The sequence below is a fragment of the Rattus norvegicus genome, chromosome 5 (genome assembly GCF_036323735.1).
Source record: "Rattus norvegicus strain BN/NHsdMcwi chromosome 5, GRCr8, whole genome shotgun sequence".
In the NCBI taxonomy this organism is placed as follows: domain Eukaryota; kingdom Metazoa; phylum Chordata; class Mammalia; order Rodentia; family Muridae; genus Rattus; species Rattus norvegicus.
This window is the reverse complement of record NC_086023.1, coordinates 8,759,507-8,781,729: the sequence shown is the minus strand read 5'-3', so window position 1 is coordinate 8,781,729 and position 22,223 is coordinate 8,759,507. Positions and strand designations below refer to the sequence as shown.

The 22,223-nt window shown below is 40.6% G+C and overlaps 1 protein-coding gene across 2 annotated transcripts in view; it reads left to right on the top strand.

The window, feature by feature from the left end:
- Kcnb2 (potassium voltage-gated channel subfamily B member 2) overlaps positions 1-22,223 on the top strand; it is a 471,100-nt gene that overhangs the window by 29,455 nt on the left and 419,422 nt on the right. For both annotated transcript variants that reach the window (XM_063287085.1, NM_054000.2), the window contains exon 2: positions 2,355-3,022. In XM_063287085.1, coding sequence (XP_063143155.1) covers positions 2,444-3,022 — 579 coding nt within the window. In that variant the 5' untranslated portion in view covers positions 2,355-2,443. The remainder of the gene's footprint in view (positions 1-2,354; positions 3,023-22,223) is intronic.

Genomic DNA, 22,223 nt, shown 5'->3' with positions numbered 1-22,223 from the left:
GTGTGTGTGTGTGTGTGTGTGTGTTATGTAGTGTATGTCTCTCTCTGTGTGTGTACCTGTGTGTGTGCTTAAAATAGTCCTGTAACTATCTGGAAAAAAACCTCCCACTTTTGCTGCCCATGTCTAAAATACATTTTTCCCTTTTTTATCGGAAATTTTATTTACATTTCAAAAAAGATTTATTTATTTTATTAATATGGGTACACTATCACTCTCTTCAGACACACCAGAAGAGGACATCGGATTTCATTACAGATGGTTGTGAGCCACCATGTGGTTGCTGGGATTTGAACTCAGGACCTCTGGAAGAGCAGTCAGTGCTCTTAACGGCAAAGCCATCTCTCCAGCCTTCCTTATACTTCTTATATAGTCCATCTACTGTTTTTTTTTTAGAAGAAAAACTTCTATTCATTTGAGAGGATACTTGACCTCTAGATGAAGGAAATAAATTTCACTTACAGGTGGAGAATCCTGGGGTTTGAAGAAACTGCCATGTGTATTACAAGAAAGTTCTGGTCATAAAGACCTCTGGGATCTAAGAGTTCTTCACTTCAGTCTCAGCCACTGACTGAAACGTGGCATTTAACATTAGAAAGGACTCTGTGGGCTGTTTGCTCAAAGCTCTGTGATTTCCTGCCAAAAACACTCAGAAAATATGAACGACAAAGATTTCTGATGCTTCAAATGTCAATACAGACCAACAATGGAAGAGCCTCAGGTGTCATATTCCAAACAGGTAGTGCCCAATGGAAAAGAGATATGAAGCAATTGAAGACAGGCCACCATCACACTAACATTCTCTAACGTCCTCTGTCCATGTACAGTGTGTACACATGGATGAATGTTAGGTACATGATCCCCAAAGCCATCTTACAAATTTTCCTGACTGTTCAATGCCTTATGGAAAACAAAGAACAAACTCATTACTTAAATGTATTAAATCTCACCATTGTATAGGATCAGTACTCAGTGATAAGGGCATAAAAAAAGAAGGATGCCGCTTGTTCATGGAAGCTTGCAGTATAATATGGGAAGATATTGTCATGGTAACATGGTGAAAGGCAAGAGATAGAGTTTGTTGATCCCAGAGGGGTGTGTGATGTGGGAGACCTTCTAGAGAGGGCAACATCTGGCCCAAGACTTGAAGGACAAGAGACGGCTGATCAAACTCAGACAACCACCATGGAAAAGCAGAGTTTCCACCAGGGTGCACTGTGGAGAAGACAAACACAGCAACAGTGGGGTGTGCATTATGAGGCTGTTGTAACCCAAAGAGCAAGTCCCCTTTATCCACTTTCATTTCTATGGTTTTAATTAACCACGGTCTAACAAGATCCTAAAATATCACATGGAAATTAACAACTCCTTAGTTTTAAATAACTTTTACTATAGCATATTATTGTAATTGTTCTATTTTATCATTAGCTGTAATTAGCTTATTACTGAACTTAATTTAAATTAAAATGCAAAAATATGTATATATATTTATATATGAAACTGTAGATGATATAGTGCTCTATGACATAGCTCTCTATATGATATAGCTCTCTATTAGATATAGCTCTCACTACACACACACACACACACACACACACACACACACACACACACACAGATTTTGAGATTCTCCACTGGGTCTGGTTTCCAGGCAGTGACTTGAACAGAAAGGTGAGGTGATGATATTGTAGGGCTGACTAGGTTTATTTCCAATAACGAAGAACCCTTGAAGAGTTAAGGCACGGTCACAAGGTCAAATGTATAGATACACATGGGTAGATGATTTTCATAGCTATGTGGTGAGTGAGTGATTTTCAGGTGGTCAACACAAGAAGTTGGGCCAACTGTAATGGTTACTGGAGTGCCGCACACAAGGAAGGCTAGAAATGCAGCTCCGTGCGTTAGTGCTTGGATCTCAGGAGTTGCAGATGTATAAGCAGTACCTGGGAGATATAAATGCCCAGACCCTGCAGTTGCATGAAGAGGCAAGAATCAGGTGCTCTCATATTTTGGGTTGGGTGACTGGGGTAGGTATGGCCCTGAGGAAAGCCATCAACCAGAACAGGATCTGACTGGATAGATTGGAGACATAGGCAGTAAAACTGGGCCAGGGCTTTCTCTTCGAGGCCTTCATCAGCACCTGCAGTTTTTCAGCAACTTGAGAAAGAGGACTAAGGTGACACAATTGGTCTTTTCAACTTACAGATGAGTACAAATGCACACACAGCTTCCAATGTCTTTCTTATCACCCACAACATAGATTTGTATCTACAAAAAAAAATGACCCTTTACCTGGTTGTGACAGGCAGTCCTGTGGGAGAAATGTGAATAACCAACCATTGTTGTTTTTTTTCCAGCTGATGTGGCAATGCCTGTTCCAGTGGAATCCTGCTTCAGGTGACCTCCTTTCTAAGGACCCTAGCTCTGTGGCTCTGTCCAGTTCAAAATGGCAGAAAAGGCACCTCCTGGCTTGAACAGAAAAACATCCAGGTCAACACTTTCTCTTCCTCCAGAACCAGTGGACATTATCCGAAGCAAAACATGCTCTCGGAGAGTTAAGATCAACGTAGGGGGCCTTAACCACGAAGTCCTGTGGAGAACTCTGGACAGGCTACCCAGGACGCGCCTGGGGAAGCTCCGAGACTGTAACACGCACGAGAGTCTCCTGGAGGTGTGCGATGACTACAACCTTAATGAGAATGAGTATTTCTTCGACCGCCATCCTGGAGCCTTCACATCTATTCTGAACTTCTACCGGACGGGAAAGCTCCACATGATGGAAGAAATGTGTGCCCTCTCCTTTGGCCAAGAGCTTGATTACTGGGGCATCGATGAGATCTACCTAGAGTCCTGCTGCCAAGCCAGATACCATCAGAAGAAGGAGCAGATGAACGAAGAACTTAGAAGGGAGGCAGAGACCATGCGTGAGCGCGAGGGGGAGGAGTTTGATAACACCTGCTGCCCAGAGAAAAGGAAGAAACTTTGGGACTTGCTGGAGAAGCCGAACTCATCCGTGGCGGCAAAGGTATGAACTCGCGGCGCTGAGTCACTCGTGTAGACAGAAAGGTTGTAGCTCACCAAGTGCCATTTTCTTCACTGCTTTGGTAAGACAGAACAAGTCATGGCTACATAGATAATGTGAAAGTCCTTCTCAGCTTTGTAGGTAGGCAGATGCCATAAAACGGTGTTGGTCTGTGGGAAATATTATTTTCTCTAGGGACAGGCCTGGATCACAGAGGGGAGCACTGACTTCCATGATGTGCCACAAGTGTGGTGGCTTGGAGGTGGAGAAAGAAGCTCTAACTGAGGGTCTTGTAGACATGGACCTGAGTGTTATCTTTGGTCATGAAGATGTTGTTATTAGAAGCAGCAAAAGTGACTCCTGGCCTGATTCAATGAAGTAATAGAAAAGAACATAATCCAGAAAATGAGATGCATATACAAGAGCGGGGAACCAGGAGCTGTGTAAGGCATGGACAGGCGCTCACAATGCATCCATTGGCAAGCACACGTGCAAGTGCATGTCTACACACACACACACACACACACACACACACACACACACACACACGCACACACACACACGCACACACACACGCACGCGCACAGGCACACATGCACACACGCACATGCACACACGCACGCGCACAGGCACACATGCACACACGCACATGCACACACGCACGCACACACACACGCACACACATGGAATATTGCCATGTTTCAGAGTTTATTATGAGGTGTTCACGCAAAATGAAGGCAAATTCATGCTTTTCATTGTGCTTGTAGATATAGCCAAATCTGAATTAGTTTTCTTTCACCGACTTTTAATTTGATTATAATGCATGATTCTGTTTGTCTAATTTTACCCAGAGCTTCAAGGGTGAGCAAAAGACAGATTTCTGTACCACAAATTCAATTATATATTGCAGTATGAGCGATACCTGAAATATCAAGTTGTTTTTAGTTGCAGGAGCATAGTAGCATCTATGACATGGAGACAGGGAGATATGAAATGTCATCATATGATTTATTCTGATTACTCCTTGATTTCCAATTTTCTACCTTCTATAAACATGAATGACTACAGAAATATAATAGAACATATGAGCTTTTGTGACCAGAAATGAGGATTCTACCAGATCATCTGTAGCAGGAATAATGGAGGCGGCTGATGCAGATGATGACCGCGGCTGTGACAGTGGCTGGTTTATCTGCATTGGTTTCTGATTGACTCTCAACAACATTTTGCTTTCTGGGGAGGATGTGCACTTTAAATAAGAAAAGATATGTTTCCTTTATACACACTGAGGAAATGTGTCTTTGAGGCAAATAGACAACCTCAGTACTTACTTCTTTCCTTGTTTCGGTGGCAAGTCCTTGGATGGCTCTTGATCGTCCTGTGGTTAAGAAGTAGTGTGCTGTCCATGGGGCTCAGTTGGAAGGCTGTCACTTTCCCTGGTGATAAGTGTTCAGTTACATATTTAAGCTCCTGTTGAAAATATGGGATGGATTTTGGATGCGAGTGAAATAGACTAGATTTAAGTGAACATTGGGAGACTTATTAACTTTCTACAAAAACTTTCAACAACAGAAGAACTAGTTATGCTTACATCAAAAGTTCCTAGAAGATTTTAAGCAATTATGAAAAATTAAGCAGGTAAATCAAGACTTATAGTTAATATGATTTATTTGATCATAATATTATTGATATATATCTGAGATAAAGAGCTAGCATAGAAAATATTTCAAATATGTATTCTTTCCTTCTTTAAGGTTTCTTTGGTAATTCTAGGATAGAGTTTTCCTAGGACATTCTAGGGCATGTATTTCAGATAAGGGAGTATGTTTGACTTCTGAAGTTTAGAAGCAGTAGCTATCCCTTTATCTCTAAGGAAACTCTGCTAATAATGGCTTATGGCAATATATCATTATTTACCCTATGCATCAATGAGTATTTAAGATTATTTTGCATAGTTATATGCTTATAGCAATAAATAGAAGATACACAGAGTCTTTCAAATGTTTATGTTGTTATGAATAGTAACTTTGTGTAACAATACAATTATTGGGGAGTGACTTTGAAACTGTAAGGACTGTCATAAAACATTGACATCTATTCCAGTGTCTACATTTTCTCTCCGTTTCAGTGGAACTGTTATGGAAATGTTTATGTCTGATTCTATAGTACTTTAATGAAAAGTGTTCCTCTTTCATCTAAGATTTGAAGCTTTTAAAAACAAGTTCTGCACAAGGTTCAATGTAAACTGATCTCTTCTTCCACATTCTTCATGAGCAATACAACTTGGTATGACTGTCATAGATGGATTCTGAGGAATGAGAGTGCCCATTTCTGGTGTGTGTGTGAATAATGTTTCATGGCTTTAGAATATGTAGTTGTTTAACAGTGCAGTGCAGTGACACTCCAGTCCTCACAACGTATTTAGGTTCCGAGTATATCAGTATTCCTCATGTGCATGAAACTTGTGTGAAAACCTCAGGAACCACTCAGTGTTCTAGGAAGGCAGAGATGTGTGGGCCTGATGGTTTCACTCCCTTTTCTAATCATCACTGTTCGATTGAGCTCAGGTTCCACATGCTCTATGCCTTTACAGAAGAACCTTCTGAGAATGCTCCCGTCTTCCCCAAATTTAAAGATCTATCCTTTTTTATCTCTGGAATTTCATACCAGTGAGAGTATGGTTTTTTCCCTATTTTGATATTTCTATATTTTTAATTTATCTGTAATATTTTTGTAATAAAATATAGTTGGACTGTTGTTGCGTGGCTATAATCCTAGAAATCAGGATGAAGAGACAAGGAAATTGCTGGTAGATCAACCAGCCTAGTCTTTATATCCAGTTCCAGGAAAGCCTGGGCAATGTCCTGAGCCTGGGGTTATTTGTCATTTCAACCCTACTCCTTGCTAGGTAAGAAAACCTTCAGTCAGACAATTCGTAATAAGTTATCTTCTCACTGGTATTGGATAATATTCAATAACTGGGTAGCAGTTCTCAGCCATGCTGTGTGCACCCACTCTGATGCACATGCTCACTCCTGACTGGCTGTGCTTTATATGTGGATAAGATCCTGGCAGTAACACTTTGACCCTTAGGGAACAGGCTCTCCATTGTCACGTAATGAGCTACTTGACCACTTAACTCTCAGGTGTATTAGAACAACAAAGACAGAGAGGGCATAAGAACAAAGTCTGCTTGAATTGTCTGTTTGACAAACTAGCTTCTGTACGTAGGCACAGATACAGTGAACCATCATCATGCTTTTTGTAAAATATGGAATGACTGGTAGAAAGAGTCTCTCTGGGCTCCAGGCATGGTTCAGTGCTAAGCACTGGTTAGACATGGGTAAGAGTGTCTAATGTTAAGACCACAGCTAAAGAGAAATGCCTTTATCAGCTCTTAGTGGTATGGTATGACCTATTGTCTTAGTTAGGGTTTTACTACTATGAACAGACAAAGGCAACTCTTATAAGGACAACAGTTAATTGGGGCTGCTTAAAGGTTCAGAGGTTCAGTCCATTCTCTTCAAGGCAGGAGCATGGCAGAGTCCAGGCAGGCATGGTGCACGCAGAGCTGAGAGTCTTCATCGGACTTCATTGCTAGTGGAAGACTGGCTTCCATGCAGCTAAGGTGAGGGCCTTAACTCACACCTGCAGTGACACACCTACTGCAACAAGGCCACACCTCCTACTAGTGCCACTCCTTGAGCCAAGCATATACAAACCATCACACCTATGGTCTGGTATTGCAGCATAAGTTTACATTTGTAAAGCGGGCTTTATCGTTTTTTCAACCTTGCCACCTTATCTGGCACCTCTGTTCACCTTCATGTTGAGATACTGTCCTGAGGTAAAATTAGAGGCTGCTTGTGAACGTCGGGTCCAGCCTCATGGGCCTGTAAATGACTAGGACATCTGTCTGAGTACATATGACATAACATTACTGGCTCTGCTATCCTTTCCTAGGGCTGTGGAAGGCCAAGGGCCAGGATTAACCCAATGCCAGTTTCCTGGGCACTAGCTTGGAATTACATTTGAGCCTGTGCCTCTTCCAGACTGAAAAAATTTAGTCTGTTTCCAGAATCAGAGCATTTCTCTCTCTTTATTTGGCCTTTTCCAAGGGAGCTGCAATAGCTATTTCCTATAAATATCACTGACAGGGACTTGAATTTAAGAAATGTTTTGAAGCTTTCAGGGAAAATATGTGCTGTCTCCTGCAGTGCCCTCACGCTTGAGGTACAGAACAGAGACACACAGGTGCCTCCTTTTGAAGTAGAATATACTCACTGACTGCCACACAAGGCCATGCTCTGGATGTCTGAAGAAAGCTGTGAACTAAGGACAACTCAGGGTCCAGCACAACCAGAGACTGTAGCCTAGCTTCGGCCTGAGCATAGCTGGAAATGGCTCCAGACCAGTGGCTGGCAGTGGACCCATCTCAGACTGAGATAACGTAGGGCAACTGAGCTTGAGGCAGTCCCGACCTGATAAGAGAAAGATGCAGAAATGCATTTCTGATCAATGGAACCGGACAGGGAGAGCCATTCAGCAGCTGTCAGACACGGCATGGAATCAGGGACAGCTATTAGATCTTGTCTGCTTCCTGTTCTGTCCCATTCCTTGCATAGCTATCCCACCTCATCATACACTTTCCGCCACAACTCTTGAGACTGTCTTTCTTCTCCTTCCCTTCCTCACACTTCAGGTCCTGCACCCTGACCCCCACCCCTCCCACCCTCCCAATTCCCGTATTAGTCTGTTCTCTTCTTCTTTCTCCTCTGCTTCTGTCCTACAACAGCAGCCTCATTTTCCTGATGGACTCTTCATCCTCATCCTCCACAGTCACCTACCTCCTTCTCTTCTCTTATTCCTCCTCCTCCCTCTCATCCACTCATCTCTTCTGTCTTTCATCCTTAGCAATGGCTGTATAGCTAAAGGAAAATGGGAGTGGTTGGTGAGAAAATGCTTTTCAATGTGTTCTTACTAATAGTAAAGGCAAAAGCTAAATTTTCTTCAAGAAAAAGGAAGAAACCAAATAACAAAGAATTAGATGAAGTAACAGTGTTCAAATAGAATGGAGCTTGGACTTCTACAAATGATCATTTCATCTAGGTCTCCTCAGCCTTCCCCTTTAGTCTTCCCCCAACCCCTCTTGCAAGGGTTATTGTTTCCATTGAAGTTTCAGGACTCCTGGAAAACGAGGTGACTCTGAGCCCCTGTCTTTGATTTCTTCTCTCTGTACTGTGCATGGCCGTCATGGATAGCAGGGCCCAGCACAGTATCTAAAGCAATCCTGGACCTCATAGTCCCTGGATACCCAGAGTCAATGTCCAGAGCTTCCTGCCTTTGGGTTACTCCATGTGCAATAATCCCTTCCGTATACCACTGAATTGTTGTGTGGGTCTTAAAGTCATGGGAACAGTAAAGGAAAGTGCATCAAAAGCAACAAAACTTCCTTTGAGTTTATCAAGGGGAAAGAACATACAGCATTCTCAGTTTTTAGAATATGTTGATCAATTAGTCCAATGCTTTGAGTGAAAAGGGTACTAGAACAGAGCTACAGGTGATTTCTGTTTAGTTCAGTCACCGTCAGATGTTGACTTGTGGGTCTGTCTACACAGGGCCAAACTTTCCTGCGTGACACTCTTCATTTAACTCTATGATGCTTCCCTTTGTGATCAAGGCTAAGTGACAATAGCCATTTGCACAGTGAATGGACTCATGTGCAGATGACTGATGCAGTGTGAGCCCACGCACAGAATCTGCCTGCATTCATGCATGTTTGGGATGTGTGCTGGTCTGTAATTCTGATCTAGGATTGACAGCTCTTCGTCCATACTGTTCAAATAAAGCCAGTCTGCGTTCCTTGCTACCACGGTGTCAGAGTTCAAAGGTGCCAACAGGAGATGGCCAGGCTGTGGAGGGGGAACTTGGAGGATAATGTTTTTATTAAAAGAAAAATAGACTCATCTATGCAGACAAAGGAATCAAGATACCAATTAAAAATATTCATTCAAAAGAAAGCAAGTAAGAAAAAATAACATAATTTTGATCCAAATGTCTCAAAGGTTCCATTTCTTAGCTCTTATGGTCTGTTTCTAAATTTGACTTCTCTGCTTTTCTAGAAAGACTGCCTGGGAAAGGCCTCTCTGCTTTCTTGGCCTCATTTGGTCAGGATGAGACAGGCAGGAGGAAAAGAGAAGGCCAGGAGCTCTGTCTTAGCCTAACTTGATTGAAGTGTGAGGGTAGAGGCTGCACTTATGCAGCTGTCTTGGCTGTTGTTTCAGTCTGATTGTTAGTAATACCCTTTGCATGTAGGGGATGCAAAGGAGTCTCTGCTCACACTGTAACTTGTGTGATCACCTTAACATCCCCCCATGCCTTAGAGCTGGATTTAATTCCGGTCTTCATGCTCAGCAAGGAGCACTCTGCCGCTGAGTTATCCTACAACCACAACTGTTCTTGAAAGAATAAAAAGCCAAGAAACACTCACTCTCCACTTCCTCATTTTTTTGTTTGTTTCTTTGTGTGTTTGTTTGTTTGGCTGGTTGTTTTGAAGAAAGACAGTCTTAATTTTAAAATTAGCTTTCTTATCTGTTTAAAAGAAAGAAAAACAGATAAACAACAACAAAATCCACATTGGTTTTCATTAATTAAGAGAAAGGATACAGGCTTCTTTCAAACTTGATTTTTACACCTCAATAACTGACTATCATTCTCTAAGTTAATCTAAATACCCAAGAAGCTCTTTCTCCTGTGCTTAATATGATCAAAATCAAGAAAGCATTGGCAATCTTTAAATGCCACGGCATCGAAACCCCGGAATAGTAGCAGATTTGTTTTATTTCAGATTTACGAAGTGAATGAGCTGCTATTTTAAGTCAGCTTAAGTATTATGAAGAGTGGTCACAATATTTAACACTCCACTTTGGAACATTCTAGAAGGGTTTGAAAAATGTCTTTCTGATTAACTTCTCTTGCTGAAGCTTGACCCCCTACTAAAAGGGGAAGAAAGAGAGCAAATCCCTACCAATGCCAGGAGCTTAGATGGAAGGTCCAGCAGGGTTTACCCATCTTGTTTGTGTTTAAGAATTTGTTTTCTAGTGGAATAATGCCCTAAGAGTCTCCTTGACAGTGGAATGAAACTGCTATGAGTCATTGAAGAGAGGGCTAGAAACTGTCTTTTCCATTTTTATTCATATTTTCATAGTTTAGCTTTTCCTACATCATGTAGCAGAGGACACAGTCCTTTTTGTTTTTGTTTTTGTTTATTTAAAACAGATTAACACACCTGGCATAGCTTAGAAAAGGGACAGTTATACTGATACAGATATGGTAGTTAAGTGATCCATCATGAACATGGGAAAATGTGATTTTGAACGTCATTGGTTTGTTCCTTTTAATGATCTGCTTCTAAGTTTGACAGGAATATTAAGCATATCACAGCAAAATGAATCTCAGCCCGGAGGATCCCTGAATATGAACATTATAAAATTTTGAATTTTAAATATAAAGTATTGAATGTCTTATTGAATGTTATAATAAATATTACACAAATTTAGTCATAAAGGGAAAAGTTTTAGAAGTCTTGCTCATGTTTGATTCATCTGTACTTTCAAATTGTTTCACAAAAGACAGCTCACTAGAAAAACATGCAGTAATGATTCAAAGAAAAAACAGCAACAACAAAAAAATCTAAGCAAAAAAAGTAGAATTGAAAAAATATGTTATAAATTGCCACAGTAACAAGAATAATTTTTGTAAGATGCAGTACCTAATTTTAATAAAAACTTAAATGTACATCTTTAAAATAAAATTTAAACATTCATATACAAAATTCATGCTCATGATAGGAAGGACTTACTGCCCCTTAATAAGTATTTCTAAAGGACCCAAAAGAAGAGTTATTCTTAACGGAGACACCATCTGTGTACCTGTTTAAACTGACTTTTTCTAATAAAACATGATTTCAAAAATAATTGACGAAGTCGATCCTAGAATCATTACTTGAATGAGGTCTCTTCTAATGAAATCATAGCTACAGAAAAGTGAAACATCTGGCAAAGTATAATTTATAAGGTAGATTTTTGTTTCGAGCATTGATTTAGCATTAGTGGTTTCAGTTCGTTTGAGAGTAAGTGCGGAGCCCCTTGGCCTTCATGTGCTGAGTCATTAATCTGAACTACATGTAAGGTACATTGAACTTGGGCATACCTGTGAGGGAACAAACAGCTGGGTCCACATTTTAACCTGATTTTTGGTTTGCCCCCCTTGTATAGATTAAATAATGTTTAATGTTATATATGACAGGGACAATTATATGGAATAGCAGAGATTTATAACCATCTCATGAGATATTTATTATTAGAAATAGCTTAGAAGGTCATAGCATGCTTGTAATACCAGAACTTGAGAGACCAAGGAAAGAGTACATGTCAAATGTTACCTGAAATCCATAGGAAGATAAAATAAATCAATCAGCATTAAGCAGGATACTCATGTATCCTTTAGGTAGTCTAAGGTATGGCGGGCTTTTTCAGATGCAGTCAGCCTGGAAATGATTCGTAGCCTGAAAGCAGAGATGCCCTTAGGTCTCAACACCATGTATGATCACACAGCATGTGTGTATTGGGGATGAGCTGCACTGCCTCTGTCTATCAGCAATGTGTACCACCTCCTCCTTCTCGCTCTTTCCCCATTTCTCCTGAGCTACAGCTGAAGGTGACTTTCATCTCTAAATGAGAGTTTAAGGACATGAGGCTGGGGTGCTTCTTGAATGCTATGCTACCCCAACTTCACTTCAGACATAACATTCTAGAATGAAGGGAGCGGCTGGACATGGACCGACAGAGAAAAACAGTAACAGATGCAGAGGTGGATCAGGGAAAGGAGGAAGAGGAAGATGTTTGCTTTCTTCTTGCTAATGATTTTCAAGTAGGCACTGAGATCGAGCATCCTAATCTTCCCACACTTGGCACCAGTGTACTGATTATATTTGACTGTATATGTCTCTATATTGAAGTTGACTTGTTATAAAATACATAATCTAAGTAGACGCTCCTTGCCCTCTCCTCCATAAATCACCTTTATAGGTTTTACTGACCCCAAAGCAAAAAAGGTCCTTTAGATATCTCTATGGTCACATCACTGAAGTAGATACATCTGTCTCCAGGTGCATATACAGGGCCACTTCTCCATTTAAATGTGTTATGATATAAAGAACTCCCCTGCAGGACAACACAGTGAACTGAGACATCTACTCACTGATTTAGTGTGGATTTGACTTTACCATGCAAATGGAACATTTGGCCCATTCAGAATGTGACCTCCTGTGACAATCCGATCGAGCGTGAAAATCCAGAAGTGCTCTAATATCCAAGAAGAGAAAGATGAAGTGTTTTTATTAGGCTCCCTGGATCTCGTTTCAGGGTGTTAGAGGTCGTTCTTACCCTGAGCATCACCATTTAACTTGTGTCCCATTGAGTCACCCTTGATGCAACCACAAGTGTTGAATGTCACTCTAAATAGATGTCACTCAAGCCTGTACCACAGTGGTACGTACCAAGGACAACCAAGTGATCTCAGCACAGCATCCTTTTCCTGCATCCTACCTCAGGAGATTTGCATACATCAGGAAGGACTTCTGACCACTGCTCTAACTGGATCAATATAAAACCTCGAGTACAGCTGTGGATATTGAACCGCAGTTGTCCTAGCTGGTGACATCCAACCTGTGTCCTCAACCGAATTTTCAGTTAGAACCTTCTTTTCAACATTGACATTTAGTTTACATTTCCAAGTTGCATTCTCCTCTCCCTTCACAGATTTGTCTGGGATTGTCTGACTTGAACTTTGGTGTCAGATGAATGTGTGTGATTCCTGTGTTGCAGCACTGTGACCAGGCTTGTGCTGGCCAATTTGCTTCATTCACACACTGGGAGTTTTCCCTTGGGAAGTTAGCAGAGACTCTGCATGGTACCCTTGAGGTGAGGAATCCATTATATTTCATCCATGTTTTGGTTTGCAAGCAGACAGATGTCAGTCAGCACTGTTGCTCTTTAATGTACCAGAGATGGAGTGAACTGAATACACAAAGAAAGAGAATGAGACAGAGCCTGCATTTGCCATGTCACAATTGCTCCATCAAAAGCCAACTCATCCTGTTGTGCTTTGTACATGAATTCTGCTGGTGTAAAAATTATTGTATTATATACGTAAAGTAATTGCTTTATGAGTAATACTACAATTGAGAACAAAAATCTGCTCTATTAGCACTGGTTCTTATTTTTCAATCTCTAGCACAGGAGCCATTATAAATATTTCAAACCCCACAGAATGCTTATTAATAATCACACACATCTTCCCCGTCCCTAAACTCATGCAGATTAATATGAAGCAGCTAAATACTCAGAGAACTGTGTTTGATGGACATAGGTTGACAATGTAGCAGGTGCATTAATGTTCACAAAGAAAGAATGACAAGGTTTTTCTCTTGTACTTGAAAGTGACTGAGTTTGAAGACAGGGTAACAGGTCTGGACTGTTTATGAGCCATTCTGACTTACCTGTCACGGGGCCTCTAGGCCTGTCTGGAAGAGGTTGGCCAAGGCACCTTATTGCTACTGAAGAGGATTTGGAAAATACCTTAAGGACTTACTCAATATATCCTTAATAAAAATACACCTTAATTACTTCCTCAGACTTGTGTTTTCTCTCTGCCTGAGTAGACTCACCCCATCTATACTCTTCTTTAAGAAAGTATAAATGAAAAGAAATGTGCCCTTCATCCTTGTCTGTATACAGCTCTTTAACACTGAATTCTAGATCTTTCCCCTCGGAGACCGTTTAAGTTAATATGTGTGTTATTAAACAGATTTCTGCTTTTCCATCTCATTTCTTTGGCTTTTGTTGGATTTTGTGTTTATGCTTATTTCTTTGATCATTTTTGTGAAGACATTTCATCAAATTTCATGACATGAAACATAATATTTATTATAAATTAAGAAAAGTAGATTAGCTCCCAAATCTAGGCACCTTGTCCTCTGTCTGTAAGGCAAACAGAGGATAACAGGAGGTAGGGTTTTCCCTAGTGGTTTCTTTGAAACCAGAATCTAGGTAGTTCTTTCCCTGTTTCTTTGAGAGGAAAAGGTTCATCCACAAACTCAGTTTGGGCAAGGAAAGTGTGCCTCACTGTCTCCTCTCTGCGGCTGCTACTCTTTCCCTAATGCCTTCTGTTTAGAGCAGAAATCTCTCATTTGGGGGAGGGTGCAGTCAGCTCACACCAGAAATAGAACCTAAGCTGTATTAGGTCCTGTTTGAAACATCCTTTCTGAGGTATACACGCAGCTTCGTGACACCCATCAGCACAGAGGCTCTCATTTCATATTCCGAGACCAGTTCCTTTCTCACAATTCCATTTCTCTCACACCCTAGGGGGAAATAATCTAATTCCCACAGTCCAAGATCTTACTCAGAGCTGGGCCATGATTCCTGGTCACTTCTGAATCAGTGGTGAGAAGCCATTTTCTGCAAGAGGCCAGGGAGTCAATTATTTTCAGTTTTCTGGGACTTGAAGTGTCCTCTGTATAGGTGTAGTGAGAAAGCCACTGGAAGCAATAGAAAACAACCAGGCTTAGTGGTTCCCAATAAAACTTGATTCTCTGTGTGGAGTAACACTGGGGCCTATTTAGCCGTTTTTACTCTGTGCCAATACTGTGAGTAAACAGTACCGATCCCGTTTGCAGATTGGAGCTTCGTCTTGCTCAGGTCTACCTACCATGTTTTTTCAGTGTTGGTCTATATATCCCTGTCATTCCCTCCGAGTCTCACTAAGTGTCCTTCAGAAACACAATCAATCTTGTGTCCCACCCTAACTGACCTGCATCTCAAAATCACTTAGCTTGGGAATGGAATTGACGTCCAGAGTCTTGAACTCTGGTTACAATCTCTGAGCCTGTTTCATATGCCCCCACTGAATGTGCACTTTCTTCCCGTGCAAGGTCTTTTTTTTTTTTTTCTTCTTTTTTTTTTTCCGGGGCTGGGGACCGAACCCAGGACCTTGCGCTTCCTAGTCAAGCGCTCTACCACTGAGCCAAATCCCCAACCCCGTCCCGTGCAAGGTCTTTATGATTACATGCCTGATTCATTTTCTACACCATGGGACCTCATGGTATACTTCTGTAGTCCAGGCTTTGCTCATCTCAGACTACTGCGAGGGCTCATTAACCTACTCTCCCACATAATCCTTCCCCAATTCCAACCTACTTTCCACTTAGCCTGCACAATTACCCATTAAAGACATGTATGTGATGGCTCGTTCCTGACCCACAGTTCTTAGTGACTTGTCACTGGCCAAAGTCTAGGTCAGACTTCTTTTAGCATTGCACTGAAGATCCCTAACCCTTATCCTTTCAGCCTCGTGCCTTACCATAACTCCTGTGCATGGCTCTAACATGCCGATCTCTGTTGACATGGGGTTCTCTGCCCTCTTCAGGCAGTAATTCCATGTGTCTCTATGTGGAACAACAGTTCTCTAACTTGTTCAAGAGTGGCTGAGGCTTCCTTGCAGTCACACTGGCATTCACATGGCACATCAAAGCCTCTGTGACTACCCGTGAGTCTTTGACCTAAAATGTTCTCTCTTCACTCCTGTTCTTTTTACCTTTGCTTATGTGCCACACCTCTGGGATTTCTAGCTGACACTCCTGTTTTCCCTGTGCTCTCCAGTCGCATAGTCTGGGGATTCTGTCCGTTCCTTGCTCCTCTCATGGATAGCCCATTGTGGTCTCTGAGTGACTAGACCGTCTCTTACCTTTAGTTCCTGACAACTTGCACTGTTCTAATTCAGAATAAAAAGTTCTCATTTCCTGCCACCAAATGGTACTGGAGGGTAATAAGAGCAATAAAACTATTCTCAGAAATAGTCTGATGTCAATTAAACAACACAGTCAGGTGTAGAATAGCCCATCCTAATAATCAAAACGTGGGTATTGCTGGGTTTGGTTTTAACAGTTTAAGAAAGTTGGATATTGGATATCACCTTTAAATGGCTTTAAGTTTGTTAATGTAAACCAAGAGCCACAGATATAAGTTTTGTGTTTTTGTAATGTATAAATCCCCCCTTCAGAACAGCACTGGAAGCTTCTCTATGCAGTGGAGGTTCTGTAGAGGCGGGAGGCAGGCGCCTGCTGCAGACAGGCAGCTTTTAGGTATTGCCTTGTCAGGGCTGTTCATTTTGCTATCTGTACCTCAGCAAAGGGTAGCCCCTCTGTGTGTGTGTCAAGAGGGTTTCCTCAGGCACCAGACATGGGTCCTTTCATACCCTTAAAGGATGGACATACCATTTTGTTACATTCAGCCTGTCTTTGGAGGACTTTGAGCCCAAGGACTGTTTGTGAAATAGATTCATCATGTGCTAGCTACAACTCTGCCTGAGAGCAAGGAGACACACACTCATGTGTACAGTGCCTGCGTGACTTATTACCTACACACAACAGCAAGGGGCAGTGGAAGCCATGGTGGTGCGTCCTGTGATACGAGTAAAGCTTCTCAGAGTACAGAGTCTGGAAAGCAGTTTGTCTGGAAAGCAGTTTGCTTTAACGGACTTTTGTTTCTCAAAGCCACTGACTGTTCTCCATCAGGATGTTGTCTCTCCAACAAATTCTGTGGTTAGATGAGAGCTGCAAGTAAGGAAGAAGGGAGAGTCGGCCCAGGACTTCCAAGACACCTGCCCTGCAAGGAGCTTCCTTATCTAAAAGACACAAATAAGGGCAAATCCAGGGTTTGAAATAAGACTCACATGGAGATATTGTGGAGAAATATTGAAGAAAATAGATTGATTACTTATTTTCATTATGAAATGTAGAATAATAATGTTATCTAAATAAGTGAGGTGATTTTTTAATTAGAAATTTTTTGTTTACATTTCAAATGTTATTCCCTTTCTCGGTATCCTGTTCATGAGCCTCCTATCCCATCCCACCTCCCCCTTCTTCTATGAGGGTGTTCTGCCTCCTCAATGACCCGACTTCCTGCCCTGACATGCCCTTACACCTGGGGGGTGTCCATCCTTGGCAGGACCAAGGACTTCTCCCATTGGTGACCAACAAGGTCATCCTATGCTACATATGCAGCTGAAGCCATGGGTCTGTCCACGTGTAGTCTTTGGTGAGTGGTTTAGTTCCTGGGAGCTCTGGTTGGTTGGTATTGTTGTTCTTATGGGGTTGCAAGGTCCTACAGCTCCTTCAAATGTTTCTCTAATTCCTCCAACAGGGTTTTGTTCTCAGTTCAATGGTTGGCTGCCAGCATTTGCCTCTGTATTTGTCATACTCTGGCTGAGCCTCTCAGAGACACCTATATCAGGCTTCTGTCAGCATACACTTCTTGGCTTCATCAATATTGTCTAGGTTTGGTGGATACATATGTTGGATTCCTAGCTCTGAATGGTTATTCCTTCAGTCTCTGCTCCAAACTTTGTCTCCATATCTCCTCATATGAATATTTTTATTCCCCCTTCTAAAAAAGACTGAAGCATCTGCACTTTGGTCATCCTTCTTCTTGAGCTTCCTGTGGTCTGTGGATTGTATCTTGGGTAATTCAAGCTTTTGGGCTAATATCCACTTATCGGTGAGTGAACACCATGTGTGGTTTTTGTGAGATTGGGTTACCTGACTCAGGATGACATTTTCTAGTTCCATCCATTTGCCTATGAATTTCATGAAGTCATTGTTATTGATAGCTGAGTAGTCCTCCATTGTGTAGATGTAACACATTTTCTGTATCCATTCCTCTGTTGAAGGTCATCTGGGTTCTTTCCAGCTTCTGGATATTATAAATAAGGCTGCTATGAACATAGTGGAACATTTGTCTTTGCTATGTGTTAGAGCATAATTTGGGTATATGCCCAGGGGTGGTAGAGCTGAGTCTTCAGGTATATCCACTTGCCTGAGGAATCTCCAGACTGATTTTCAGAGTGGTTATACAAGCTTGCAATCCCATCAACAATGGAAGAGTGTTCCTCTTTCTCCACATCCTTGCCAGCATCTGTTGTCAACTCTGTCAACCAAGATTTTGATTTTAGACATTCTGATTGGTGTGAGGTGGAATCTCAGGGTTGTTTTGATTTTCATTTCCCTGATGACTAAGGATGTTGAACATTTCTTTTAATACTTCTCAGCCATTCTATATTCTACAGTTGAGAATTCGTTGTTTAGCTCTCTACCCGAACTTTTAAAAGGATAATTTGACTCTTGAGTCTAACTTCTTGAGTGCTTTGTATATATTGGATATTAGCCCTCTATCAGATGTAGGGTTGGTAAAGATCTTTTCCCAATCTGTTGGTTGTCATTTTGTCCTAATGACACTGTCCTTTGCCCTACAAAAGCTTTGCAATTTTATGAGGTCCCATTTGTCAATTCTTGATCATAGAGCATAAGCCATTTGTGTTTTATTCAGGAAATTTTCCCCAATACCCATGTGTTCAAGGCTCTCCCCACTTTTTCTTCTATTACTTTTAGTGTATCTGGTTTTATGTGGAGGCCCTTGATCCACTTGTATATAAGCTTTGAACCATAAGAATGGTTTGATTTGCATTCCTCTACATGCTGACCTCCAGTTTAACCAGCACCATTTGTTTAAAATGCTATCTTTTCTCCATTTGATGGTTTTAGCTCCTTTGTCAAAGATCAAGTAGTCATAGGTGTGTGGGTTCATTTCTGGGTCTTCAATTCTATTCCATTGATCTGCCTGCCTGTCTCTGTACTGATAGCATGTAGTTTTAATCACTATTACTCTGTAATACACCTTGAGGTCAGCGATGATGATTCCCCCAGAAGTTCTTTTATAGTTAAGAATAATTTTCACTATCTTGGGTTTTTGGTATACCAAATGAATTTGCAAATTGCTCTTTCTAACTCTATGAAGAATTGAGTTGGAATTTTGATAAGGATTCCATTGAATCTGTAGGTTGCTTTTGGCAAAATGGCCATTTTTACTATATTAATCCTGCCAATCCATGAGCATGGGAGGTCTTTTCATCTTCTGAGGTCTTTAGTTTCTTTCTTCAGAGACTTGAAATTCTTGTCACACCGATCTTTCACTTGATGGTTAAAGTCACCCCGAGGTATTTTATATTATTTGGAACTACTGGGAAGGATGCCATTTCCCTAATTTCTTTCTCAGCCTGTTTATCCTTTGAGTAGAGGAAGGTACTGATTTGTTTGAGTTAATTTTATGCCCAGCTACTTTGCTGGAGTTGTTTATCAAGCTTAGTGTCCTCTGGTGGAATTTTTGAGGTCACTTAAGTATACCATCATATCATCTGCAAATAATGATATTCTGACTTTTCCTTTCCAATTTGTATCCCTTTGACCTTCTTTCATTGTCTGATTGCTCTGGTTAGGACTTTGAGTACTGTACTGAATAAGTAAGGAGAGAGTGGGCAGCCTTGTCTAGTCCCTGATTTTAGTGGGATCGTTTCAAGTTTCTCTCCATTTAGTTTGATGTTAGCTACTGGTTTGCTGTATATTGCTTTTACTATTTTTAGGATGGGCCTTGAATTCCTGATATTTCCAAGATTTATAACATGAAGGGGTGTTGAGTTTTGTCAAATGCTTTCACAGCATCCAATGAGATGATCATGTGTTTTTCCCCCCTTTGAGTTGTTTACATAGTGGATTACATTGTTGGATTTCCCTATATTGAACCATCCCTGCATCCCTGGGATGAAGCCTATATGATCATGATGGATGATCCTTTTGATCTGTTGTTGGATTCTGTTTGCGAGAATTTTATTGAGTATTTTTGTGTCGATATTCCTGAGGGAAATTGGTCTGAAGTTCTCTTTCTTTGTTGGGTCTTTGTGTGGTTTAGGTATAAGTGTAATTGTGGCTTCATAGAAGCAATTGGGTAATGTTCCTTCTGTTTCTATTTTGTGGAATTGTTTGGACAGTAGTGGTATTTGGTCTTCTATGAAGGTCTGATAGAATTCTGCACTAAACACATTGGGTACTGGGCTCTTTTTTTTTTTTGGTTGGGAGACTTTTAATAACTGCTTCTATTTCTTTAAGAGTTATGGGAGTGTTAGATGGTTTATCTAATCCTGATTTAATTTTGGTACCTGGTATCTGTCTAGAAAATTGTTCATTTCATCTATATTTCCAAGTTTTGTTGAATATAGGCTTTTGAATTTCCTCAGATTCTGTTGTTATGTTTCCTTTTTCATTTATGATTTTGTTAATTTGGATACACTCTCTTTGCCCTCTTAGTCTGGTTAAGGGTTTATCTATCTTGCTGATTTTCTCAAAGAACCAGCTCCTGGTTTTGTTGATTCTTTATATAGTTCTTTTTATTTCTATTTGGTTGATTTCGGCCCTGAGTTTGATTATTTCTTGCCATCTACTCCTCTTGGATGCATTTGCTTCTTTTTGTTCTAGCTTTTAGGTGTGCTGTCAAGCTGCTAATGTATGCTCTCTCCAGTTTCTTTTTGGAGGCACTCAGAGCTATGAGTTTTCATCTTAGCACTGCTTTCATGTGTTCCATAAGTTTGGGTATGTTGTGCTTTCATTGTCTTTAAATTCTAAAAAGTCTTTAATTTCTTTCTTTATTTCTTCCTTGACCAAGTTATCATTGAGCAGAGTGTTGTTCACCTCCATGTGTATGTGAGTGAGCTTTCTTTCATTTTTAGTGTCATGAAAGACCAGCCTTAGTCCATGGCGATATGATAGGATGCATAGCATTATTTCAATCTTATTATATCTGTTGATGCCTGTTTTGTGACCGATTATACGGTCAATTTTTAAGAAGGTACCATGAGGTGCTGAGAAGAAGGTATATTCTTTTGTTTTAGGATGAAATTTTCTGTAGATATCTGTTAAATCCATTTGGTTCATAACTTTTGTTAGTTTCTCTGTGACTCTGTTTAGTTTCTGTTCCTAGTTTCTGTTTCCCTGATCTATCCATTGCTGAGAGTTGAGTGTTGAAATCTCCCACTATTAAAGTGTGAGGGGCAATGTGTGCTTTCAGCTTTAGTAAGATTTTTTTATGAATATGTGTGCCCTTGTATTTGGAGCATAGATATTCAAGATTGACAGTTCACCTTGGTGGATCTTTGCTTTGATGAATATGAAGTGTCCTTCCTTATCTCTTTTGATAACTTTTGGATGAAAGTTGACTTTTTTTTTGAAATTAGAATAGCTACTCCAGCTTGTTTCTTGGGGACATGTGCATGGAAAATTGTTTTCCAGTCTTTTATTCTGAGGTAGTGCTGTCTTTGTCACTGAGGTGTGTTTACTGTATGCAGCAAAATGCTGGGTTTTCTTTATGTATCCAGTCTCTTAGTCTGTGTCTTTTATTGGGGAACTGAGTTCATTGATTGTTGTTTCCTGTTATTTTTGTTGTTAGAGGTAGAATTATGTTTGTGTGGCTCTCTTCTTTTGGGTTTGTTGCAAGAAGATCACTTTACTGCTTTTTCTAGGGTGTAGTTTCCCTTCTTGTGTTGGAGTTTTCCATCTATTATCCTTTGTAGTGCTTGATTTGTAGAAAGATAGTATATAAATTTTGTTTTGTCATGGAATATCTTGGTTTCTCTATCCGTGATAATGGAGAGTTTTGCTGGATATAGTAGCCTGGGCTGGCATATGTGTTCTCTTAGGGTCTGTATGACATCTGTCCAGCATCTTCTTGTTTTCATAGTCTCTGGTGATAAGTTGGTATAATTCTGATAGGTCTGCTTTTATATGTTACTTGACCTTTTTCCCTTACTGCTTTCAATATTCTTTCTTTGTGTTGTGTGTTTGGTATACTGACTATTATGTGATGAGAGAAATTTCTTTTCTGGTTCAATATATTTGGAGTTCTGTAGGCTTCATGTATGATTGTGGGCATCTCTTTCATTAGGTTAAAGAAGTTTTCTTCTATGATTTTGTTGGAGATATTTACTGGCCCTTTAAGTTGGGAGTCTTCACTCTCTTCTATACCTATTATCCTTAGGTTTGATCTTCTCATTGTGTCCTGGATTTCCTGGATGTTTTGGGTTAGGAGTTTTTTGCATTTTACATTTTTTTTGACAGTTGTGTCAATGTTTTCTTTGGTATCTTCTCCCCATGAGATTCTTTCTTCTAATTCTTGTATTCTCTTGGTGATGCTTGTATCTATGACTCCTGATCTCATTCCTTGGTTTTCTATCTCTTAGGTTGTCTCTCTCTGTGATT